We start from the raw sequence: 27,182 nt of genomic DNA, 5'->3' as shown, positions 1-27,182 counted from the left end.
TAGTCAGGTATTTAGATTCAGAAGACTAGCGGAAGGATAAAAGAAGGAAAGAGGTTTGCTTTTATATAGTGCTTGCTACCTCTGATGTGGTGTTGAAGCACTTTTTTGGCAAGGAGCACGCTACTCCGGAACCCATAAATGATTAGTGGTGAATTAGTATAGTGAAATTTGAGAATTGGACATATTGGTCTGTTATTTTGATTGAAAAGGATAGTGGAGGGATAGAAGAGTGAAGGATTTAGACGTTTATTTGTTTTGGAGGTCATAGCAGAAGGAGGAGGCTTGGGATGAGTAAAAAGGGAAATGGAGGGGAAGAGTCAGAGTGAAGAGTTTAGAAAGGCTTGTTTTGGGGGATCGGTATAGTAAAAGAGGTGTCAGATGATATAAGGAAGCGTATAGTAGAGGAGAGTCTAGTAAGGGTTATTTTGGGGATCATAGTAGTGGTATGGGTTTGGGATAAATGAGAGAGCAGATGTAAAGGATATACTGATAGAGGTATAGGGTGAGAAATAGGGTAGTGCACTGGAAAGATTAGTAGAAAGAAGTTTGAGATCAATCAATCAATTAGTCAATCAATCAGGGGTTTATAAAGCGCACTACTCACCCGTGAGGGTTTCAAGGTGCTGGGGTGATGTGTGTGCAGCTCCAGATCAGTCGACGTCGAAGAGCCAAATCTTGAGGCACTTCCTGAAGGTGTACAGAGTGGGGGAGCATCTGATGTTGACTGGGAGCTCGTTCCAGGTCTTTGCTGGGATGTAGGAGAAGGCCCTTCCGCCTGCTCTGGTTTTGCAGATGTGTGGGGTCTCTGGCAGGGCGAGGTCGGCGGAGTGGAGGTTCCTTGTGGGAGACTCTTTCGTTGACGTATTTGGGTCCGATGTTGTGGAGGGATTTGTAGGCGTGGGTGAGTAGTTTGAAGGTTACTCTCTTCTTGATGGGGAGCCAGTGGAGGTCTCATAGGTGCTGGGTCATGTGTTCGTATCGTGGGGTTCCGAGGACGAGTCTGGCTGAGGTGTTCTGGATGGTTTGAAGTTTGTGTAGCACAGTTTTGTTGATTCCCGCGTAGAGGGCATCCCCGTAGTCCAGTCTGCTGGTTATGAGTGCGTGGGTGACTGTCTTTCTGATTTCAGGGGGGATTCACATGAAGGTCTTGCAGAGGATGCAGAGAGAGTTGAAGCAGGTGGAGGTGACGGCGTGGATCTGGCGAGTCATGGTGAGGGAGGAGTCTAGAATGATGCAGAGGTTTCGGGCATGGTCCGTCTGGGTGGGTGGGCTTCCGAGGGCAGGGGGCCACCAGGAGCTGTCCCACGCAGTGGGGGAGGGTCCAAGGACAAAGACCTCTGTCTTCTCCGAGTTTAGTTTCAGGCAGCTGTTGTTCATCCAGGTTGTGACGTCTTTCATTCCTTCTTGGTCTATTCGGGGGTTCTTAATGAGGGAGAGGATGAGCTGGGTGTTGTCGGCGTAAGATACTATGCTGAGCCCATGCTGTCGGATGATGGCGGCGAGAGGGGCCATGTAGATGTTGGAGAGCATGAGGCTGAGCGAGGATCCTTGGGGTACTCAACAGTTGATCTCTGTGGGTTCAGGGAGAAAGGGAGGGAGTCTGATCCTTTTGGTTCTGCCGGAGAGAAAGGAGCGGATCCAGTCTAGGGCGGTTCCTCGTATACCGGCGTCGTGGAGTCTGGCTGTGAGAGTGCGGTGTGAGACGGTGTAGAAGGCTGCGGAGAGGTCTAGTAGGATGAGGGCCGCAGTGTGGCCCTGGTCGAGTAGTATGCAGATGTCATCGGTGGCAGCGAGGCGGGCGGTCTCGGTGCTGTGGTTGCTGCGAAAACCGGACTGGGAGGAGTCGAGGATGGCGTTCTCTTCGATGAAGGTGGTCAGCTGGGCGTTGATGAATTTCTCGGGGACTTTGGCTGCCTAGGGTAGGAGGGAGATGGGCCGGTATTTTTTCAGGTCTGTCGGGTCGGCCGAGGGTTTCTTGTGGAGGGGCTTGACCTCTGCTCGCTTCCAGTCGTCGGGGTAGATGCCGAATTCGAGGGAGGCGTTGATGGTTTGGCCTAGTTCAGGTGCTATGACGGCAGCGGCTCTGTGGTAGATGTGCAGTGGGCAGGGGTTTGAGAGGGCTCCTTACTGAGTATTCTTCATGGTCGAGGTGGTGTCTTCAGTGGTGGCAGGTTTCCAGGTGGTGATGGTCGGCTGGTTGTCGTGGTGGAGAGGGGGGTGGTGTCCGGAGTTTGTTTGCTGAAGTTGTCGTAGAAGGCCTTGATTTTAAGATGGAAGTAGGAGCGGAGTTTGTTGCAGAGGTCCTGGGATGGTGTGACGTCCGTGGCTTCGCTGTGGGGTTTGGTGAACTGCTGTATGACATTGAAGAGTTCTTTTGCGTTACTTGCGTTGGTGTGGATTTTGTTCTTGATAAAGGTTTGTTTGGTGGCTCTTATGCGCTGGTGGTATTTATTCATGGAGTTCCTGTAGTTGATCTGGTCTTTGGTGGTTTTCCTGTTCCGGCAGAGTTTCTCAGGATGTGTCAGAAAGTTGGGGTAGAAGATATATTGAGAGAGGTATAGGGTGAGAAATAGGGTAGTGCATTGGATATGCTGAATTAGAAGAAAGTAATAATATATAGATTCATAAGTACATAGAAAGTATATAGATGCATAAAGGAGGTAAGTATATGTAGATGGAAGATATTGATAGACGTATAGGATGAGAAATAGGGTAGTGCATTGAAAATGCTTTTTTAGGGTAAAAGTAATAAATATATCGATACAAGCACATGGAAGGTATATAGATGCATAAAGGAAGTAAGTATATGTAGATTAAACATGCATTAGATAAACTCTGGCTTCAAGTGTTGTACTTAAAAATGTATTTTATTTATTTTGTGACAACATAATTATTCTACATGTTTATACAAAGCATTACACAAAGACAGGTACATATCTATAGTACAAATAAATGCTTATATACAGAGGGATATGCTGGCCACGCGCGGTTGACGTTTTGATCTTGTAGGTGCTATTTTACACTTTAAATGTCAAATATCTATTACTCCGGCTCTACTGATTGGAATTTTGTTGTTTTGGTCTCAAATCATTTATTAAAGTTTACGCTATTTTTCTAAATAAGTGTTACATTTTACTTGCTATGTTTTCACTTATTACCTGTTTAAGTGCAACATAAATACTCTACACATTGCCTCTAAGTTAAGCCTGACTACTTGACTGTTTTTGTGCCAAGCTACCAGAAGGTAAAACACAGGTTAGTTTAGTGGCTTTTTATGGTTCACTCCGACAGAGTTTGTGGCTGTTTCTTGAGTAGCGGTTCACCTCCCTCAACCAACAATCCAATTTCTCACACTGTGGTCTAGGCAAAAGGTATTTTCCTCTCAAGGCACTTCGAGAATCACAGCAAACAGAAGATCTGTGTCCATCCGGAAGATCCATGAACTCAAGATTTGGTTTGATCCACTCACCTCTATTTAAAGTTACACATGTAGACAAGACCACTACTTTGATACTCCGGATCAATAATGGAAATGTATTCAACTTCACAAAGCAGAGGCAATGGATGTTGACAAAACATGATTACAACCTATGCTATGTTCTGTTATGCTCAAAATATGCTCTCTTGAACTCATATGGCTTGTTACTTGATGTTTATCTCCTGACATCATACTAGGATGGTATTGATTTTGCCTGTTGTGTCTTTTTTTTACAGGTCTCTTGTTTGTCATAGTGAACTTGGTGGATGTATTTGAAGTTTTGTCATTAAATGTAATCATCTCCACAGAGTAGATATTCCCTCACTCCTCCTCTGTCAGGGTAAGTTCACCTGATTGATGTGTGGTTGAGCTCCATGTTCGCTGTTCCCTTGTACTTTTTTGCCTCCCATTTTCTTCCTTCTTCCCTTTTGCTAACTTCCAGGGTCATTAGCGGTAAGGATTGCCATTGTCATAGGTGCTTTACCAATCATCATACTCAGTGTGTTCTTTCATGTTAACTACAGTGCTATAGTAAGAGTCAATTTGACCTCTTACCAAACATTTTCTCTCATTCTTTGTGGTTTTTCTTTCAAGTACAGTTGTATGGTCTCTTCTTTTGCTTTTCTCTTTTCTGCCTTACGGACATTGTGCCTTTTCTCTTTTTTACTATGTTCCGTGGCTTGTACATTTATGCTCATATACATTTAGCCTTATGTTTGCTATTTGTTCATTTAATATCTTATTTTGGCTTGTTCCTGATTTAATTGTCATAGAACAATCTGAGTTTATTAAAGGAAGATATATTACAGGTGACACAAGGGCCTTTGTAAATATTCTTCACAATACTTTGATACACATGGCTCTAATTGTGGCAGTAACACTTGCTGAGAAGGTTTTCAAACATGTAAGTTGGGATTTTAGGTTGAAAGCTTTGAAGCAGCATGGATTTGGGCCCAAAGGTTTGCAATATAATAGGGTCCTTTATACTGGTACCAAAACCTCAGTTTTTGTTACTGGAAGGCAACCTTCCTATTTTTCACTTCAAAAGAGGTAATAGACAGGGATGTGCCCACTACCCATTATTCTTTACATTAAGCCTAGAACCCTTTTGGAAATAAGATAGATCAAATAGCATTGTTGGTTATAAGTGCAAGGAGGTAGAGATTAAATTTGCAGGCTATGCAAAGGACATATTAATATACACGTCTAACCAAACAATTCTATTTCAGAATTTGTTTAGATTCAGTCTTCTCATGACGCGGTCTCTCGTTTATAAAAGGAATATTGATAATTCTGAGGTCTTGTTGCGTAATATATATTGTTTTAATGAAATGTTCAAGGAATCTGAGTTTTTGAACCTTCCAAAATTAAATGCTTAGGTATCCTTTATTCCAGTCTGATTAGTACTATTTTCAACCACCCCTCTTCCAATCTAGGTGGGGCAAGCTTGATACTATTTTAAAATGATGATGTTATCTATTATCAGTTTTTATATGTTCATACTGCCAGTAAAACTCCCTCACTTTTTATAAAGTTCTTACAGAACAAAAAGAAACCTTACATATCTTTGCATAAGCTTAATAACATTTAAAGCCAATAGAGTTGTTCATTTACCAATTTCTCCATTTACAAATAGGCCTTTTTGCTAGTATTCTGTAAGGTTTATAATGTGTCAAAATAAATCTTTCTTTTTTTATCACTCTTCACTTCTTCCTTCCTCCTCCCTTTTCCTCCCATGTTTTTGCTTTAAAAAAAACAACTGAGTGCTTATTATACAATTTAGTAATCTATTCTGTATAGGGTAGGATGTTTAATGGGTATTTACTGAAATAATGAATATTTGATTTTTAAGATTTTAATAGATTCTTTTGTAGGTGTATTTAAAGTAGTGCTGCTGGTTTTATTTGCACTATTTAATTTGCTATAATTTCTGTAATGTTCTTATATTCTAATGAAGCATTTTTAAACAGAAAAGATAGAGAGCATTTTCCACCAGGTTTGTGCAGAATACAATCCTACCTGCAACACACTGAATTTCTCCATTTTCAAATATTATGGAAACTTTTGAAGAATGTAAAACTCAAGAGGAGCCGCAATGTTTCTGTTAATTTGGGTGAAGTATTCAGGATACAACACTTTTGAAACTGGGAGATATGTACTGGGAATATGTATGAAGGTTGCTCTTAAAATCTGCTAATGGCTATACTTAGCCGTTTATTTCCTTTTATTTTTTACACACCTATGTATGTTTCATTTATAATTGACTGTACAGACACAGACGTAAATAGGATGATGATTGTCTACAGTGGACAACATAGTTTGGGAATACTTTCAAACATCCTTTTGCTTTTTACTCCACTTCGTGCAATAAAATGTTTTTGTATTGCTTTGTTGAAACCTTTGTTTAGTCCCAATTTGATTGATTGATATTTTTATAGCTTGATTATGTACACTAACATGCTGGTGATATATGTGGAAAATAGAGAGATGAAGAAGAAGAGGGATGTGGCACCATTTGGAAAAAAGGATGTGTTCGTTTGGCAAAAGGTGGAGAATGATTACAACAGCAATATGGGAGAAAGGTTGAACCCCAAAGATCAGACCGGTGTGCAATAGACAGATGTAGGCACTTGCAGGTTCTTTCCACCCGCTCCAAAATACCTCATACAAAGTGCATCCACTGATATTCAGAACGCATCAGTGAAGCTGTGGCAGAAGACCAGGTTGCTCAAAAAGGAAGCTAGAAGGCCTGATTGGACCAGAAAGCCTCAGGCCTCCCACTGCAAACCACACGATGTAGTTCATACATAACTCTAACTAGTTGAGGATTTTGATATTTAATTATTGTTCAGTCTTTTTAATTTGTTTAATGATTTTCTAGAATGCTGCTGGCATATCGTTTAGTTGGCAAATGGTCACTAGAACGCTTTTCAGTTGCAAAGGGCCACTGGTAACATTGTTCCACTCAGTGAGAGGATATCCAGGTACCTAACAGTCTTTTCAAATTAGAGGTGATCATCCGGAGAATGAAAGAGCAGGGAGGAAAGTTCCATGAAGTAGGACTCTTCACACAAAATTAACTTCCACTAGTCCATGTATTTAAAAATCTTATAACTATCAGGACATTCTAAGATGTGGGAGTACTAAAGAGATATAAACAACACACCAGAAACTCTAGAGGATCTAGATTACATGATCAGACATTCAGGGACAGCAACATAGAATGTGATGGTGTGTGACTTCGTAGGGGGGTCCTGGGGGCTCTAGGATTGGCAGAAATATTCACCACAGGGTTTAGGGGTCCACGTTTGCAAATCTTTAGCGAAGGGTTGATGGTCACCAGGACAGTGATGGACAATGTTTGCCCATTGTGCTCTCTGCCTCGTGCATGGTTAGAGTTCTGCCTGATTGACCATCACCCTTTCAGAATCTCTCTTTACACCTTGACTTATTTCCCAATCCAAGATGGCTATCGCTGACTTCAAGGTTGATGATCATTCACTTGCAGGTTAGATGGGGGTTCTGACACTATTTAAGTCAGCACTAACTTCTAGTCTTTACCTGACCATGTCCAGTTGGTGATTTGTTTAAAACTGGCAAGTCCCTTTCCTTTCATGGGCACTTTTTATTATATTTTGGCATCGGGTAATTAGGAGGCTTGAGGATAAACTGCACAGCCCTCTATTCTGGTCATGATGTGAGGTGATGTGATGCTATGTTGAGGTTATCTGAAACAACGAGGTGGGACAGAGACAAACCAATACCATGACAAAGAAACAAGCTGCATAATGTAACAAAGTAGTCCAGACAATAAGAATGGACTTGGGTAAAGAAAGAGAGCAGTATTTCAATAGCCATGGAGCTGGAGACCATGAACAACTAGCAAATAGACTAAGACCAGTAAAACATCCCCCAACAAGTGCAACCACCAGGGGGGGTGGGTGTGTAGACATGAGGTAAGATAATTAACATAAAGGTCCAGACCAGACAGACATATATAGAGCCGGTTACGTGGTAGGTCCAATGACCACTATCTCCTGACTGAGGTATGAAGTGGGATTGTGATGTACAACCACTATATTCATCAAGTAAAGATGTAGGGGGTGAATACTAAATGCTTCCTTTTGCTACCATTTGTAATTTCCTTTCAGTTTGGAACAGGGGTGAAGAAATGTAAGTTGCACTACATCTCCACAATATATCTGGTATTTTGAATGTGGTAGAAGAACCACTAAGGAGGATTCACATGTATGAAATTACACTGGCAAGAGGGTTGTTAGTCCTTTCTCAGTCATCTGCAGCACTATGGCATTCGCTACTCCACTGAGGAGCAAACGGGCAAAGTAAAGGCGCAGTCATGTGTCTAATTCTCAAGTGACTTCTCCTAATTACAGAGGCCTTGATGACAAGGTATATATGGGCTTCCTACACTTTCTTGAATTAAGTTCAGTGTGACTAGTTTTTTAACACTTAGCCCTTATGTTAATAAAGTACCATTTTTGTGTCAGCTGGAAGACTGCACTTGGTCAAATTATCAACACTGCTAAGTTAACATTGCAGATAACCATAGAAGAGAGGTGGCAGGGGGTGCTGTTCTTGGCAGTAACACCTTCAAAAAAGAACTACATAATCTTCTCTCACTGAGAAATATGGTAGCAACAAAAGAACAAAAAATAGGTAAGCATTTGTCACTTCATTGGTGGCCAGTACTAGCCATATTACGTTAATGAATGGATAATAGAGGAAAACCCTCAGACTTTGTAACGGGGAACAAGAAACATGGAGAAGGAGTGTGACTGCATTATTAAGTGGTCAAAGAAATGAAAATATATACATACCATACAGAAACAATGTGGTATGCTGGTGGTGGCTGGGCCCCCCTAAAAAAGGAAATAACAATGAAAAATATGGCTACAGTGGAATTCAGCGTGAAAAAAATGGATTAAATGGCAGTTTAGGCACTAAATGTTATCTTCCTCAGGAAGCACTGTGCCACCTTATCTTTGTATGTTTGGTATCATCAGCCTTGTGCCTTTACTGGATCTCCTTTCTGCCACCTTCTGTGAGGAAACCTACCTGGGTGCGTGATATACTAGATCATGTACAAAAAACTCAGTCTCTACATATCAACTCAAGAAATTGCCCACCTGAACATTTAGATGGCTAGACATGCTAACAGTCCTATATCACATCACACGTATGGAGGGAGACAACGGGTCCTGCTAACTATTACTCATACAAGACCTTATCCCATTGGACTTTTTCCTCCACTAAGAATTTCATGTCACCTGAAGATCTCAGAAGCATCAAATTCATTCTACTAGCAAAGAACTGACATCCCCACATTCATCAATCTACATGTAAATTGACTGCCGCTGTTATTAATGGTACTATCATCCCTTGTACCAATCACGTTTAGAGGTTCCTGGCACTGCCAACTGCATCCTTTCAGAACGATCAACAAGATCAACTCCCTAGTTCTCCTAAAAGACGTGTGTCTCCTCCAGCTAATTCTAACGCCCCTGAACCATGAGTGCAGAACACAGCTATGAGATGGTCATTATGCAGATCATGAAGGGAATACTGGGGCCTAATAGAAGCAAGAGGCCATGATTCAGTTGCTCTTGTAGCTCATAGTTCTTCCCCTCTGTATCTTCATATACTTATAAATTGCCCCATAGTCTTTTCTCCAACAAGAAAAAACAAGTAAATGCTCCCTGGAAGGCCCGATTCTACCTGAATGGCCAATAAAATTGAATCATCAAGCAACTGAATAAATCTACATAATTATTCAATAAAATTGCTCTTTATTGCAACACCATCCAAAACTTGGAATAGATGTTTTCTGGACTCATGTATTCCACTGGCCTTCTGACAGAGTTGGTCCCATATGTGCAGTGTTAGTTTTATGGATAAGAACTTCCAATTGCCTTTCATGGTCATGTGAGTCTGTCACCATGTGTAATTTCTGCATATAATGTGAACAGTTTTCTACGTAATTTGTGCAAGAACACCATTGCTTGCCACGTAGCAGCCCACAGAAAGGCAAAAACGTGGTATCAAAAACATCGATACATCTAAATTCAAGGGCCACCATCGAAGTAAACCCGCTATCGGAGCTCACAATCTGAGTTATAGAAGAACTAATAATTATGTTTCTGAAACGAAGTAGAGAGTTTAAAGTCCTGCTAAAATAAGGGACTTTCTGAAATGAGAAGAGTGGTGTTTGTTTGAGTGTCAAGAGACAGATAGTTCACTGGGTAGTGCAGCTCCAGTGATTGAGTGTTTCTGACCAAAAAAAATTCTGAATCGTATAAATTCCATCTGTAGGAAGTTCTGCATCGGAGGACTCTGTGACTGACTGATATGGATAATAGATCAGATAATTATGGGGACTGATGTGGTGAATGTCTTTGTATACAAGACAGCATACTTTGAAATGTTCAGCTGCTTCTGTCTGTTCTAAAAGTGTTAGAGTGGGGGAAAACAGGCAGTCCTGCTCTCTGAGAATACTATAATTCATTAATGTTATCATGGAATCTGAGTGCTTGCTCAACAGAACCTCTCTTTATAATATGTTATATTTTTATTTACACTTACTCACGTCCAATAGGAAGTAAACTCATCTGAATGCTGCCACTTAGGATACACCCAGGGTATTCCTCAGTGCTTTCCCTCCACTCAGTCCCTGGTAATGGGGTTGTACCTACTTGAGTGAAGTAGGCCTCTGACTTAGTTACTCTCTATTCAGTGTCTCAAGTTCCCTTCCTCATAAACTGTACACACTTGGTAGTGTGGTACAATATGAAGCGGCCACTTAAACAGCATCATATACATGCAACTGAGAGAAGGCCTCACACGCTGACCCTACTGCGGTAGAACTCCACGTGAGATTCTTGATGTACGAAGTTCCTATTGTTTTTTTCATCATACTCTCGATCCAAGTTATTTAATAATCTGCTCTGATACCTTCCTCACCTCACCCCATTCTTCCCCATCCACTTCTCATCTGGTACTTACCTAGACCAATCCAAAGCTACGAAAGATTCTCAAGTCTCTGTTGACGATAGGTTAATGATGAGCAAACTTTTCTCAGTCTGGATTATTGAGATAATGGAACTGAATATATCCAGGTACATAGAAAATGCACAGCTATTACTTGGCACTGCCAATTACTAGCCTTGGTCATTACTAATATATATGCTTTTCCATCTGATTTTGAGCATAATATTGCTCACAGTGATTGTTATACACACTGGATTTGATACATGACTGATATGGGCCATCACCTTATAGGTGATAACAGGGAGCATGAGTTCGGTATAAAACTGTGGTAATTACTTTTCAAATCATCTTTTTTTGCTTCTGTTTCTCATTCACTACATGTAAATGTGTCCAATATCTTTGGTTGTGAGGTACCACTTCCATATTGTATTACTTATTGTTAGAAATTGGGTTTCTGGTTGGCAGAGGTATGCTCCCTGCCCAAGTAGGAACCCCAACCTTAGTCAGGGTAATTTAGGTACACACCATAAATTAACCTGTGCTCACTCTCTGGTAGCTTGGCACAGAGCAGTCAGGCTTAACTTAAGAGGCAATGTATAAAGTATTTGTGCAACACTGAAAACAGTAAAACTGGGAAAACATCACACAAAACCATACTACACTTAATAGAGCTTAATGTAATAATTAACACAAGAACAAAACGACAAACCTCCAATAAGTTGAACTGGAGTTATGAATTTTTAAAGAATAAACTGAAATGTAATGCTTAAAAGCATAAAGTGCCAACCGGGGCTATCTAGTTGCACTATAGCGAGTCAAATCCAAAGGTTCAGGCTGACCGCAATGGAGCGCGGGTTGGATACAGGAACCAGCAATGGTCTACTGAAAACAGTACCTTGGTTCAGGGTTGCGTCGAGGATGAGATGCGTCGAGGGCGAAATGTGAGGGGAAGTCAGAGGCAATGCGTTGGTGTTGATCCTTAGGGTGAAGACGATTAGTTGGTTTCGAGTCACGCAAATCAGAGATGCATCGTCGTTGAACCCCTCTGATGTAGGTGATTTGTTGTTGTCAAACTGGGCAGCAGGTAATATGACATCTTCGATCCTGGCAGGGGTGGTGATGCGTCAGTGTCGAAGGAGATACACCTGTTCCGAGCTGCGCAATGACTACGATGGGTGGATTTTGGAGGTTGCTTGAGAAAGAACTCAATGATGAGGCATGTCACCAAGGGTGAGTGAGGGTTCCAGTCCTATAAAGGGATTTTTCCTAGTGGGAGTTTACCGTAACTAACCTCTGTCACTTGTGATCATTGTTCACTCTTAGACCCAAGATAGTTCTTTGTGTTTTAAAGTATCCACAGGTCCAGAAGTGTACTAGGTTTGTGGTGTCATGTGTCTAGTACTTATACACAGTTGCGCCTATGAAGTGGGGGAGACTTCAAAGAGGAGCCTTTAAAGTGCACAGAGTCCCTGCCCTTCCTGTCCTGGCTCTAGGCTCACTTCAGGGGGTTAAACTGCAACACTCTTGTGTGGGGACAGGGCACAGCCCTTTCAGGTGTAAGTGTCAGCTCATCCCTCCCATCCTGCCAAGGATGGCACGTCAGGATGTGGATCGCCCATCTGTCACACCTAAGCTCCCTTTGTGTGTGGTTGTCTGGAGGGAATGCACAAACACAGAAGTCACCCACCCCAGATGTGTATTTAGAGACAGACAGAAGGCACCAAATTGATAAAGTAAAAAAATGCCAACCTTCTAAAAGTGGCATTTTCAGAATTACAATTTAAAATCTAACTTCAGCATAATTTGGGATTTTACATTTTGATTCAAGAGACACCAAACTTGGGGATTCCATCTCTTGCCAATTAGAAATTACACTTATAAAATGTAATAAGGTAATCCCAATGTTAACCTATGGGGGAGATAGGCCTTGCAGTACTGAAAAAGAAAATTAAGTGTTTTTCACTACCTGGGCATGTAAAACTTAAAATTGCATGTCCTTCTTTTTATGTACACTGCACCCTGCCCTTTGGTTGCCAAGGGCATACCTTAAGGGAGACTTATACGTATTAAAAAGAGGTTTGGCCCTGGCAAGAGGGTTAACTTCCCATGTTGACATGGCAGTTTAAAACTGAAGACTAAGGCTCTTCAACGGCAGGCCTGAGGCATGTTTAAAGGGCTACTTACGTGGGGATCAGAATCAGTGCTGCAGACCCACTAGTAGCATTTAATTTACAGGCCCTGGGCACATATAGTGCATTTTACTAGGGACTTATAAGTAAATTAAATATGCCAATTGTGGATAGTCAATGTTACCAAATTTTAGGGAGAGAGCACATGCAGTTTAGCACTTGTTAGCAGTGGTGAAGTGCCCAGAGTCCTAATGACAACAAAAATGATGTCAGAAATAGGGGAGGAGGAACGCAAAAAGCTTGGGGGTGACCCTGTAGAAAGGGCCATTTCCAGCACTTATTCTTTCCAGAATGGAACACAACATGAGTATTGTTGATATACCTAATAGAAGCAATAATTTAGCATAGAAATAGTCTTGGTGCAAGGTTGGAACGTGACAGCCGTGCATGCACAAGCATATTGTCGAAAGATAAAGGGAAGTATGAAAATAGCACGAGGTAAAGAGCACAGAAAACTGAGTTTCTCTAAAGAATGGACTTTTTCAGAGACAGAGAGTTAACACAAAAGAAGGGCATCTACAGTGTTTGACACTAACCACAGACAGGATGGCACGTTTAGCGGGAGAACTTCTGCTGTGATAGGATGTTGCTGTGTTGTGGACTGATCTCTCAGTCTGGATATGCCCGTGCTGTGTCTAAAATTGGTAGAAAATATGACGACTAATGAACTGCACCAAATTAGACAAAGTGAAGATTGATTACTGTGTGGCAAGACCAACCAAGGAGAGGTATTTATTTTCAGCACCACAGATTAAAAAAAATAGTGTGACTGTCTAATAAAATATCCTAAAAAGACATAACATACATTTCTGATGTAATGCTCCAGACTCAGTATATTGAGTAGGCCATGTGGAACCACTGTAAAATGTCCCAGCCTAGGCAACGTGAAGACCGCTGATGCCACGCTGCAAGATATGAATGTCACATATACTGCTGATGTAGTCCTCCTACGCATTGAGGAGGTGCTGATGTGTCCCAGTAACAATGTCCCAGACAAGGTACTATGTGTATGGATGACTGATACTATATAGTGCAGTAAGATCATGGGCCCATATTGCTTTCTCTCGGTCCAAGCACATACCGGAGAACCTGGTCAGTTTCTGAGAGCATGAGGATACCTTCTAGAGTATTTCAAATCTGGAACAGTTTGATATCTAGGTCTTGTCTTGAGCATGAGTACTTTAGTAAGCAATTACAGGTGGGTCGGAGCCAGCAGCGGTCCGTGGAGGGAGTTCCGTGGGGCAGAAAGGCAGGGCGGGGGCGGGGCAGGGTGGGGGCTACTAAACACCGGAATATGGGTAATTGGAGGTAAGTAAACAATTAAATAAATAAAACGAATTTCGGAGCGCGCGCTGCACCGCATTTTGTGATGCAGGGCGCGCTACGAAATTCGTCGGAGCTCTCCTCCACCCAGTGATAATGAGTGTAATAAAGTCTCCCCCCACCAATAAATTTCAATATTCCAAACTTGCCAAAATCTGTTGGGCTGAAAAGGGCCAGTAAATACAGGGACATGCACATTTTGGAGTGGAAAACACCAAACCCTGCATGACAAACCACATTCAAGGGCTAAGCTTATAGCAAGTGCTATTTTTCAAATCTGCTGAATTTCAAAACTGCAGAATATCCGTTGTTGGATGGCGTCATAAATATTGCCTAATGGGGCCTTTGTGAAAAATAATCTCACTTGTAAATTGTTTCATCATAGTGATTGCCCTTCCTGCTAACTGGAAGCAAATGGGACCTTGGTCTCCACCTGGTTCTAAGACATGAATACAATGCTCCTACAGGTTAGGATTTACCCGTGTTGTGATCAGGTACAAGCTGATGGACCATTGTACTTTGAATTCCAGATTCAAGGTGGCCCGCGTGGCATGCACAGTGACATTAAGACGCCTCAAGTGTCAATTGCCCAGGTCCCCCACCTTCCAAGGGCCCCCTTGGGGACGTGATGTTTCTCTCTATCTCACTTTTGTGTATTTTTGTTTCTTAACCTTTACAATTTAATTCAATATTGTGGACCAACATAGGGCTTAAAATAGCAGAAAATGGGAAATAAAAATCAAAGTTGTTCCAAACCGGGGCCCCCAAAAATGTCATGCGGGCCACCAAAATCTCTAGGGTGGCCCTGCTCACAAACCCAGCACTGGATTCATTCAATCAATTTCTGTCATTACCTTCCTTACAAAAATATTGTGTTCGAAGAAATAGTGACGTAGTGTCTGCAATGAACACTTCCATAACACAGAAGTTGAGATATGAAGGCTAAATGTGATTGTTCAGTTCCTTGCTTGTTACCTTGAACAGACAGAGCTTTTCTAAAGTAGGAAATCTCTACTTCTAAGGAATCTACTAATCCCAAACAAATATTAGCAACTGCTGAGTATTGTTTGGAAATAAAACCATCAGTTTCCTAAACTTCGGGAAATTAAATCCAACATTAAATCTTGCCATACCCGAGAGGGTCAGTTCTGTTAACAAATATAAGATCTAAATTTAATGGAATTTCATTCACTAATTCCAGTATTATAGAAAGATGAGGCCCTTCAAGGCACGGTAATTGCAGTGGGCAGGAAATCAGGCAATGGGAGGTAATTGCTTTGAACTTTAGGTGCTCACATATTGAGCTCTACGCCCCTAATTAATATATCAATGTGGCATCTCTGGGAGAGGACTTCACCATGCTTTATAGCACTTCTAAAAATAGCAATCATTAACACTCCTGGCACTGGGGACCCATACTTTTAATAATTGGTATAGAGCGCACAGAAATATTATCTGCAAAAGCAGGGCAGAGGACAGGACGAGGGATGGCACACTTGGTGGTTGGTAATACAGAAGACTTTTCCTGTCACTTCCAATACAAGAGGTACTCACATGAGAAGCTTGGGGAATATCACGCACAGCAATGCAGAGCTGCACACCCATTAACCTAGAACAGCGGTTCTTAACCTTTTGATGTATGTGAACCCCCACTGAATCATTGCTGGAACCCAGGGACCTCCACTGAGTCATGAATGGAAGCCAGATACCCCTGGCCTAAGCAAATTCTATGATTTGAACCTCAAAACAAAAAAAACAAGTATAAACCAAACACAAATGCTCAAAAAAGGAAATATGTTGTGCATTTCAGAATCAAACTTAGAAGTGTTCACATTCTCAATGTTGCTTTTTTATTTGTGTCTACTTTATTCATTTTATTGTATTCGTTTTAATATTATTTAATTTTGTAAAACAGTCACGGACTTCCTAAGTAGACTTCGCTGACCCATAGGGGTCCTCGGTGCACAGGTTAAGAACTACTGGCCTAGAACATAGGGTACCAGGAGCTTGTACACATATGTACCATAGCCACAAGTCAGGCCAGAAACATAAAATGGATCCCATTTGGAAATATAGAGATAGAATTTCTTTAACGAGACTTCAGCCAGAGGCATTGAATACTCAGCACTCTGTAGAGTTATTATTATTACCAGGGATGGGCTCAGTTGCAAAGTCACTGACATTACTACTTCACAGATTTCCATCAACTCTGCAAACCACAAAAGTGCGGAAGTTTAACATGGTCTAAAAAAGAGCAGAATGCATATCAGTGGACACTTTCTTGATGCCACACAGATTTGGGAGAGTGACATTCTGTAGCTGTACACTTTTTATGTCCTATACCTTGGTCTATCTCTTTTCCACGGTGCAAGAAGTCACAGAACGGTGCATCTGGCAGCAGGGAAAAGAGATGCCGTACCGAGTGGTGAGCCTTTTTTAGGTCTCGCCTAGGCAGCGCGCATGCGCTGTCTCCGAGACATCAAGTAATCTATATCAAGGGTGAAACTTCGCATTTTGCCGGGAATTCCTTCTGACGCTTGCCATTTGTAAACACTGGCATCGCTTTTCTTTGAGGGCTTATTATTGGCTGTAGATCCGATGCGTCAATTCCGTTTATTCTAGAAGCAGCACCGCCTAACTACAGTTTTCGTCTGCTCTTGTGGTTAATGTGTGTCCGAGGGGAACTTTTTATTAAGGCCCCACTTGCCTATATAATCAGCATGGAGCGCGTCACTAGCGCCGTGCTGTTAATTCTCTTAGCAATTTATTTGCTGGCTATCTGCTACAGGAGGTCCAGATGCGGCTAATAACCATGTGCCACCTTTTTAATTTTAATATTTAATTATTAGTTACCTTGGGGTGAATGGGTTTACGATATGTTGAGTAATAGCCCACTCTGCGCGCTACTTGAATAATTTTCATTTTTGTATGCTAACTACAGTGGCCAAAATGCTTTTGGGAATTTCCCTTGCTACGTGTCATGCCACAATTGAATAATCTGTGGGACTGTGCCGGTTCTTCATATGTTTTTGTTTATTTTTGGGTCATTATCATGTGGCCTATGTTTGAGCAGGAGAGGACGGTGTTGCATGATTGCATACGCTGTATGAGGGCTGCCTATTGTTTGCCGGTGGCATTGTATAACTGCAGGGTTGTTTTGGACGTGCGATGATACAGTGTATCGAGAGGAAGTTATGCTGCGTCACTACGCACAATTTATTTGTGCTTGTACACATGCCGCAGCCCGCTTGAATTTGAATATTTGATATTTGGATATGGAATCAAAACACGCTTTTTAGTCTTCCCTCATAAAACTTGATGAGTGCCAGTACGGGGTCACGTGGGGCTGCTTAAGTGCAAAGTATGAATTAATAATCAGATACATTGTATCCATTGTTGTTTTACGAAACCCACATAAGGACTGTGTGGATATAAACTGTGGCTATAAATTGTGAATATTCACATATGCTTTAAGCTTTTTTTACATACTTTACAGGTGCTAACTATGGGGGGCTGATTGGCCTGAACCATATGAAATTTTGTGTTTGAAATCTGACACGTTTCACAATCAGTCATGTAAGGAATTTCACATTGTGGAGTGTGGACGAGGGACACGACGACGTTTGTAGTCATGCTCAGTGCTTCATGTCACATGCTACATCACACACTATGGCAGCCACGCACCTTTAATTTTTCGGCGCGGCGCTTGCAGCATCTTGCATCTATGGCATTTAAGATCCCTCTCCGCAGCCCAGGCTTTTGAATCACCGCTGCGAAACTCCCAAGCAGGCAGGGCGCAAACAAAGCAAGTTCACCCTCCAATGCTCACAAACTCGGCGAGGTCGCTGACTCGTGCTCCTGTCCACTGGGGGTCTCGAGAGTACAATGAAGCTCGAACTGAAGGTGCAGGGCCACTGCCTAGTTTACTTCCACAGCCACACTTTAGTCTTTCTTGTTTTATTAGGCGTCCCGCTTTTCATTTCCTTTATCTACCATTGGCTGTGCATGCGGAAGGGCGGAGGCAATGGGTCACAGCAGCGGGTGGTTTCACCGTGCAGAGGGTCCTCCCTCCATTGAAGCCAGCATGCTGTTGGCGGTTTTGGTCTGCAGTATATTACTTAAGCACCAGTCCATTTAAACAAGGTAGTTTTAGGTACAGAGAGATAGAGTGATTTGCACACATTCACGGGATGTGGAGCCCACACCGGGACTCGAATGTTAATTTCCGCCGCTGCGCTTTGTTTTATTCCCCCTCCTCCCACAAGTTGCACTGTTTCTTTACTTTTCAATTTACTTTCCTGGGAAGCATGAGGCATTGTATCCCTTCATACTCCCCCTTCCTAAGCATGGTGGGGGGTTCAGAGGCCTCAGAGAGGTAAAAGGGGGGGCTACGTGCCAAAAGGGGGGGCTACGTGCCTTTCTTACTTTCTACATGAGCCTGCTTCCCACACCCGCCCGTCACTACCATGTGCCCTCACTGCGTGTTAGTGTTGGTTTGTGTTTTTATACAATGCAACCCTGCTCCGTTCCCTGGACCCTTCCCCACCCCATATCAAAACAGGGGGAGTATGTAATGCTTACCCGCCAACCAGCTTTATTTCCCTTCTTATCTAGTCCTGCCGGACGCCCAACCCGCCACCCATGCCATCGGTCACATTTAACGTTCTACCGTCACTCCTTAAGAAAAATAAAATACCGGTAAAAAAATGGAGCTTCTTGTAACTGCATTTACTTGTGAAGTATTATGGTATTATTCCAGTGTTTACGGGTGCACTGTTACCAACCCGCCAGCACCATCACCTTCTAAAGAGGGGCTTACTGGGAAGGAAGGGAATGCTCTTCTGCAGTCCCTTCCCTAATTAGCATTTTTCTAAGTTTCGTAGCATTGTCTACCCTAGTTTGAAGTAAAGATGGACAGTTCAAATAAAATGCAATCGAACCATAACGGGGTCATTGAAGTCCTTGCAGTAAAGTGTGAAACCACAGCACACATTGCATGCCTTACCACATTATTTTAGTTTTGGGAACTTCTGACGTAGCTTCTGATTTAGGTTTCACTGCTATTATAAAAACAAGCATTTGCAATGCAATAGGTCTTGCATTTACGTGTGTTTAAGCTATTAGCATTGTAAATGACAATGCCTTTTATTTATGCTTTAAAAACCAAAATATAAATAAAAGGCATTGTCATTTACAATGCCAATAGCTCAAACTTGCGTAAATGTGAGATCTATTGCATTGCAAATGCTTGTTTTACCATTGTCACTTAAGTAGCAGTGGGGAAATACAATTTTCTGTAGCCCAGTGCCTTGTCCATGTTTAGCAAGACATCTGGCTGCAGGGAGTGCTGAGTGGGCAAAGTGCGTTTCATGAAGAAGTGCAAAATTCCTAGGCTCTTTCAAAAGCTAGGGAATTTCGTGCTTCATTAAATGCAAAGTTCGCCGAATTATCATGAGCACGTGGGCACAAACTTTGCCAGCCCCCAGTTACTGCCCCCAGGAAGTAGTATAAAGAAGAAAGGATTGAGAGCACAGACGATTTTAGTTGTAGCAGTCAGATGGTGAAATATCCTGCTTCAACAGCGACTGCTGTAAAGCCCTATGGTATAGGAGCATAAGCTCCTCATCATCATGGTGTTGAAGTGGTTCTCCTCCTTCTTGGAGGACAGATATCAGGCGGTCTGGTTACCCCCGTTCTCGGCCGCCAGCATGCCGCCCTTGAGTGTGGGCGTGCCACAGGGATCTATTCTGAGCCCTGTACTTTTCAATCTGTACATGGCTCCTCTGGCTACTCTGGCTGAAGCAAATGAGGCTACGATTATATCGTATGCCGACGATACCCAACTGCTGTTCACTTATAAGAAGGGAAAGGAGTTTAATGGGGAGAAGATTAGCAAGTGCCTGAGAGAAACCTTTGCCTTGTTCAGACATAATCATCTTGAATGCAACCCAGAAAAGTCTGAAATGATCTTTTTTGGCACCCCCCCCCGCTCGACCCCTGGAAACAATGGTGGCCCCCTGACATGTCTCCCCCCCCCCCCCCAGGCAGCAGTTGGGATTGTAAAAAACATGGGGGTGAAAATGCACTACGCCCCATCTATGACACCTCAAGTACAGTCGGTAGCGGGCACTTGCTTTGGCCTCCTGAGAATGCTCCGTAGGTTTCTGTTCCTACTACCGCTCTCACATAGAAAGACGGCAGTTCAGGCCCTTATCACCTCCAGATTAGACTATGCGAACATCCTCTATTTGGGCCTTTCGGAGTTCCTACTCAACAGACTCCAGGTCGTGCAGAACGCGGCAGCCAGGGCAGTTCTGAATCTTGGTCCTAGAGACCGGATCTACCACCACCTGAAGAAACTGCACTGGCTACCTGTCCAATGCAGAATACTCTTCAAAGCCCTGGTCCTGGCTTTCGAAGCTCTACATGGCATGGGGGCGCATTACATCCGCAGAAGAGTTTCATACTACGTACCTGGTAGATCTCCCAGGTCAGCACACCAACATCTTTTGGTCACTCCAAAATGTCACAGAGCCCACCGCGGCGGTCACTCGTTTCAAGTGCAAGTGGCTAGTGTTTGGAATAAGCTGCTTCTCTTGCTCAGACAGGCCACAAACATACTGGCTTTCAGGAAACAATTGAAAATCTGGCTGTTCCAACAGGGAGTTTAGGAGCCACCCCCCCCGGACGGTTGTTCCCCCTCTGGTCATTGTATCTTTCTGTTCCTAGTGCCGGGATACTCTGCTGAGTAGCTGTGCGCTCTATAAGTCCATTCTAACATAACATAACATCATTCCCCCCTACCTCCCCTCTCTGACTCATCCCGAACCTCTCATACAACTATGGCCTCCAACATAACCCTTTCCAAATTCGTCCTTCCTTTATCCTTTATCCTATTCATCCAACTAACAGGTGCACACGTCCACAACTCCCAGTAACAATTCATATTTTTCCACTACTAATCCACCACTAATCCACCTTGGGTTGCAGAGTAGCATGCTACTCGCCGAAAAGAGCTTCAACATCTTGTTTGGGGTAGTAAGCGCGATATAATTACAATTTATAATTTCAATTACAATCATGATGGGCTTGGGGTTCGAGCATAGCAGGTCACCCCTCCTTGCTGGTTTTTTAAGGAGGCAGACAAGCAGATTTGGTAGCAATCATGCTTGCCCAGGCATGAATGAATGAAGCTTGATCTTGATGTGTAAAGGAAAAGGAAATTTATTGAAGAACTAGAGATGGCAAGACGATAGAAATGAGGTTGAAGCAGTTAAAAGTTGAAAAGAAGGCATGCTTTAGAAAATACCATTGAAAACCACACTGCATGTCAAAGCAAACAGAAGTATATTGAGGAAAAATAAATATATTGTGCCTGAGTCTTAAAGAGATGGACGTAATTGATTGCGTTTATTAATGGTTAGGTTTATTATGTGTTATACCACACAATACAGAACTTATTTGCTTCTAGGAGTTGAGACAGAGAGATGGAATACATGAGAGCATGGCTGTGGTCAGGTAAGGTTGTGGTAAAGCAAGGTAGGTAGGGATACATAGGATACGTTGCTCGGGTGATAACACAAAATTCACATAGGCCAGTTAGGGCCTCATTTAAATTTTGGCAGACAGAAAAGTCCATCACAAATGTGGTGGAGCTCTCTGTCCACCATAATGACGGTCCACCAGCTCTGTTTAGATTCAGGCAGACCATCATGTTTCCGCCGGTGCTGACCAGCTGGCTCCTCGACAGAAGAAGAAACCTTATATCGACTGCTCGATGGTCTTGGAGTCGTCAGTGTAAGTACATCAGATAGTCGGCCCTATTTAGAGTAGAGGCTCATGTATTTTTTTTTCTTTTCACGACTGCCAGGGAACACCCATCGGTCCCAAGCAGAAAAAAGAAAAAAGACTGCCACATCCTGGGAGAAAATTGCCAGAGTGTTGTGGTCATTAGTATTTTGTTACTTCATGTGTGGTGAGTGAGATGTTCATGAGATTGGGCATTAAGCAGTGTATTTCTCTACCAGCCTCTTTTCTGAGGGTGCAGGTAATATGAAGGGAGATGTATGTGTATATGTATGGACAGGATTTGGTGACACATTCAGACACAAATGTTTTCTCAAGAAGCCTGTGTCACACCTCTGCAGACTGAACTCGCTAAGCGGTCAAATCTAGAGGCAGCCCTAACTCCATTTCTGCTGTCACGCGTTAAGTTGAGGGCTTAGAGAATAGTTAAGGGCTCATCTCTTTAAGAAAGTATTTTGCTTCTAATCTTGTTAGGTCGTTGCATCCTTTCTCTGCTGATACTGATTCCATGAGCTCCACCGGCTATGTTTTTCCAGCCTGTGTTTAAGGACAAAGAGCTTCTCAGTACCTTATTCTAAATAGGGTTATTAGGTATCTGAATACAAATTTCTGCTTCTTCCCATAACTGGTTGGATTATTGAAATTGCCTCTACTTGGGACAGTCTTCACCTGACAATTATCAATCTCCAAAGGATTCAAATCTTGTAATTCACATAGCCTGCAGGGCTGAGAAATTGTGTTTATGTATTTACACACGCTCCTGGTTAAACAGAAATACTTTTCAAAATCCCTTCTATTGTGCACACAGCCTTTGTATAACCTGAACAAGCCCTGTCTCAAGGAAAGATTTTGGAGTCTAGGACATTCTTGTATTCTATGCTCTGCATGCTGTTTGAAATCCTTTAGATAAGGTTGACCTATACTCTTGACCCCTCGCTTTACTATTGAGACACACACTGAGCAGTTGTTGGGTGGGGAATGACACTGCATGGTATACTAGCATGTATCCCTGCCCTGAGTGCCAAACTGCATGTGGAACCAATGTCCGGATTTTTCTTTTGGCCCTCCTGGCATCATGCTAATCTAACGTGTGAGAAGATGTCTAGGCCTGTCCCTGACAATGTGAGGTACAGGATCAGTTGTGTGACCTGGAGGTGTACATCATGTGTACCATCACAGCTTACAGATGAGCAGTGTCCCAGTCCTGGGCATGGTGCATAAAGTAGTTGTGGAAGCATAACATGTTTTGTGATCTCATGGTTGACTAGACCATATTATCTTTGTCAGTGAGAGCATGGTGTTCTGACTCTTCATGTGTTACGTTCAGCTGCTATATGAAACCCAGAAACTTGCACAGAAATCCTCAGCGGAAAATCTCAATTTCTGATTGCTATTTTTGTTTTAAGGTGTTTTTGGTTCACCAAACAGACAATGGTGATGGCACAACAGGGCCAGGAGTAATACAGCTGGGAGACAGGCTCCCTGGTGACACTACAACTCACTGCAGGGACACAGCGCTTTAGTACTATAATTAAGGCTCCCAGGTTTCCGTCTTTACTGATTTTTACAGATAAATACAGACAGAAAACAATATGTTTCCTGTCTGTATTTATTTTTAAAAGCGGAAAAATACTGAAAATTGTGCTTCTTGTGATTGACTCGCCATGCTGTTTTTCCTGAATTCCAGGCCAGTAGCTGAGCAGGCAGACCGCATGGCCAGTTAAAAAACAGGATGTGATTTGCTTAAATACACACATGCATTTACGCATGTATGAAGTATAATGATAATATTTACCTGTGGGCGTTATGTTTTGTTATATTTGGCTGCTTAATAAGCTAAAACGCAACAGGCATCAAAGTCTAAGTGCATGTTCATCAGTTAAATAAATGTGAAAATGTACCATTTTACAACTCATTTATTCTCAAAATACAATATAAATACGGATACATATCAACAAGATGGCCAAAAAATAAATATGGATAAATACAGACGGAAATGTTAAAAAAATAAATATCATAAAACTGGGAGCCCTAATTATAATGTCCATGGTAAGGTCATCTTGTCTGACATATCATAAGGCTTGTTTTTCAAAGGCTGAAGCAAGCTGCAACTCTGCATAGAAGCAATGCATAAGTCATCATCAATCAATTACACATATAGGCCCTGATTACGATATGACCGGCATCATGTCGGACTAGAAATCGACCGACTAGTAGTCGGCGGTTCCATCTGATGATTTTGGATACGACCACCCATGGGGCAGCCGGAACCATTCATTTTCAATTGTGGTTTGTGCAGTGGCCAGAAAAGGGCTGCATCACAACGGCATTGGAAAAATGGATGTTTGCAAACATCCATGCCCTGTGTACCAGGCACCATGTGGTGACTGACATGCAGGGCATGGATGTTTCCAGGCCTCCTACCGGAGGCCATGGAGGGATGGGATCCGTGCTAGGGGCCCCCAAAGTCCATATCTGACAGTCTTTCAATACTGGTCGGACCGCCATTGAAAGTCTGCCTGAAAGGGAAATCGTAATCCCTACAGTGGTGCCTGAACAGGCACCGCCCCATTGAAGGGGATTCTTTCCGACCGATGGCCGGAAGGGCTCCTTGCGCATGTCAGAATCATCGGTCGGCCTCCGCATGCTGCCACGGACCGCCTTGTATCGTAATGCGGCAGTCGGACCGCAGCACTAGATGTCAGTCGGACTGCAACCGACAGGCCATCAGTTGCCGTCTGTCTGACATCATAATGAGGGCCATAGTGTCAACCTAGTTTGCTCTGCTATATTCAAACCTCCTACAATGAAAGGGTTTCAGATCCATTTAGGAGTGTAAGCCTTTGTCAACCGCTTGCATCATAAAATTACTTACAAACATTAGGGAATAACAGTTTTTAACTAGTGCTGCATACAGTACTTCTTCAGTTTCTAAGCACTGTAAATAAGGTGTAACTAATAACTAACTTATGGTACTTAATTTACCGACTTCAGAAGGGTGCTTTTGTCTCCCCCGGATTTAAACTCATGATTTCCACAGGTATCCCATATTTTAAAGCTAGCCTCGCGACATGTCTTGTGAATAATGCCAGATTTCTGAATCATCTTACTCCTATGCAAAAACGTAATTAGTAATCCAAAATCTATGCCATCTAGTACAACTTTGATACAAATGGTACCAAGCATCAAGTGTATTGTCGTGTGTTTCAACTTTCCTGACGCAACCCTTTTGGCTCTCTGAGGACTCCATAGAGCTGTGGCGTAGGTGTCAGAGTGGAATGCAAGGAAAGCTTGTTTTAGAATGTTGAGTTTGCAGTTACACCTAGCAGAATAAAAACGTGTAATACAAAGATCCGTGTGTGGCGTAGTCATTAGCGGGTACCCAGGCTGGGAGGAGGCCACAGGTATCATAACAACTGGCAACCTGCGGAGGACTGTTGATGACTGCAGGTGCATGACTTGTGTACCAGACTTTTTAGGGCATTACTTATGTCTGACCAAGCTCATACAACTCTGCTGTTTTAATTTACCCATTACATGGGCTTTTTTTTTAAAAAAAAGAATACTCCAATAAGCATTTTTAATAAATTCCTTTTAAATCTCTCTTGCTGACTTCTCTGTTAACTTCATTTCCCTTCCCAAAGCCGAGGCCATTTCCTTTCTCTTGATGTTTATTTACTCCCCGTTATCTACGAACGGGGCATTCTGTTTTCTTTGTTGGTGTGGTGAGACTGAAACTGCTACTGGCATAAAGTCGGTACACTCGCAGATTCCTTGATTTGTCTCCATTCCTTCCCTCCCTGTCGAGTGGAAAGAGTGCAAAGGACACAGAGAGGTCCCTTCACCTCCTGGAAATATTCCTCACACAGTGGGCTGTGTCCCAGATATTTTGGTTGGCAGTCGATAGCAGCATTTTTTCAATCTCTTGCTGAACACCACCTTTTTCGCAATGTGTAAATTAGTTTTCTGGTGGAAATTATGAACATGCTAATGGCTTTTGGAAAGGGGAGAGAAAATGTCTAGCGAAACAAAGAGGGCGGGAAAGCACCGGTGCTGCATTTGATCAACAGGCGGACTGAGTGTTTATTTTCAGCACCAGCTTGTCAGTACCAGGTTTATACCACTGTTCATCCCTCTTCACTAGGCGATCACTTCTTGAACATGCAAATTGTGACCTGCAACTGCAAGACGATCTGCATGCATGGTGCGACAATAAAAAGCAGTGACTTTGAAAAGTAGACCTATCAAAGATTTGGCTAAGAAAGAATTCTACCGATGTAACTCCCCCAATGTTTTCTTTGGTGTATCTATATTTTTTTTCCAAAAAAGTGTTTTCTGGGAACGTGAGCTTTAGCTCAAGTGTTTTTAGCCCAACCCCTCAGAGGTCTTGTTTTGCTGAAGTCCCTCAGCCGCACTTTAAGTATATTGATCTTATTACATGTATCTATGTCCTGGACTTCTTATGTGTGATTGATTCTGCATGCGGATAGAGGGAGGATTTCGGGTGCTTGAGTTTCCAAGGGCTATGTTGTGTTTGTGCAGACAGAGCACTTCTTCTTTGCCCCTTTTGGAACTCTACTTGCTTGCTTGAAGCCAATTAGGTTGTTCGACTATATTAGTGAGCTTGGCTAATAATGACAAGCCAGTTTTACAACTCTACATCCATGGATAAGCTAAAACTGCTAACATTAAAACAAATCTTTTACAGTTTATAATAAAGCAACTACGGCTATTATGGATAATACAAGCCACAATGTCTTGTTGGTGACCTACTTGTGTTGGTATATATATGGCTGACTAGTACACACCATTGGAATCAATTTGGCACCAACAGTTCCTTGGCCATAGCTACTGGAAGGGCGGGCTTTAATGGTTTTTGCCTCTACTATGTGTTAATCCCCAAATCTGGGGGCAAACCTCCTCAGATTTTCGACTTGCTCAAAGCAGGCAAAATGTCAGTGGGAGGGCTGATGGGGGTCTGGAGTGGGATCCGGAGGTTCGGGGACCAGGTAGGCTAGAGAAGCCATGGGACAGCATTGTCTGCTCTCATTGTGATGTGCTGAGGGCTGTCCTCCCTAGGAGGGGTGGGTGTGGGATCTGTTGCAGGGATGGACCTGCTTGGGGGGGACTGTAGTATGCAGGTGTAGGGTCTAGTCTGCCCTTGGGCACAGCCTCTGCTCCGGGGCTTTGGATGCGGCCGGTTGAGCAGTCGCACCTTGGCCTTGCAGATTGGGGGACCAGGGGGTACAGTACTGTAGGGGTTTGCAGGAGCTGAGCCATGCTCTTGTCCTCAGCCCCTGCCACTGTTTTAGTTGTGCATCTGCACCTGGTACAACTGCAACCCTTGTCTCGTATCCCAGAATTATTGGGTCCAGAGTTTG

General features: G+C 42.8%; 2 protein-coding genes across 21 annotated transcripts in view; one reads left to right on the top strand and one right to left on the bottom strand.

The window, feature by feature from the left end:
* Window positions 1-27,182, bottom strand: part of PDE1C (phosphodiesterase 1C) — a 1,636,609-nt gene that overhangs the window by 975,185 nt on the left and 634,242 nt on the right. For 4 of the 10 annotated variants that reach the window (XM_085607513.1, XM_085607516.1, XM_085607515.1 and 1 more), the window contains one exon: window positions 8,317-8,358. The exons of the other annotated variants lie outside the window; for them this stretch is intronic. In XM_085607513.1, coding sequence (XP_085463639.1) covers window positions 8,317-8,358 — 42 coding nt within the window. The remainder of the gene's footprint in view (window positions 1-8,316; window positions 8,359-27,182) is intronic. 10 annotated transcript variants of the gene reach the window in all.
* The window catches only part of LOC146823222 (uncharacterized), a 312,919-nt gene that overhangs the window by 279,772 nt on the left and 5,965 nt on the right, over window positions 1-27,182 (top strand). For all 11 annotated transcript variants that reach the window (XR_014962150.1, XR_014962153.1, XR_014962148.1 and 8 more), the window contains one exon: window positions 3,715-3,818. The gene's annotated coding sequence lies outside the window, so the exon portion shown is untranslated. The remainder of the gene's footprint in view (window positions 1-3,714; window positions 3,819-27,182) is intronic.

Source organism: Triturus cristatus, chromosome 5_2, assembly GCF_964204655.1.
Source record: "Triturus cristatus chromosome 5_2, aTriCri1.1, whole genome shotgun sequence".
NCBI lineage: Eukaryota > Metazoa > Chordata > Amphibia > Caudata > Salamandridae > Triturus > Triturus cristatus.
This window is presented reverse-complemented; position numbering and strand designations above follow the sequence as displayed.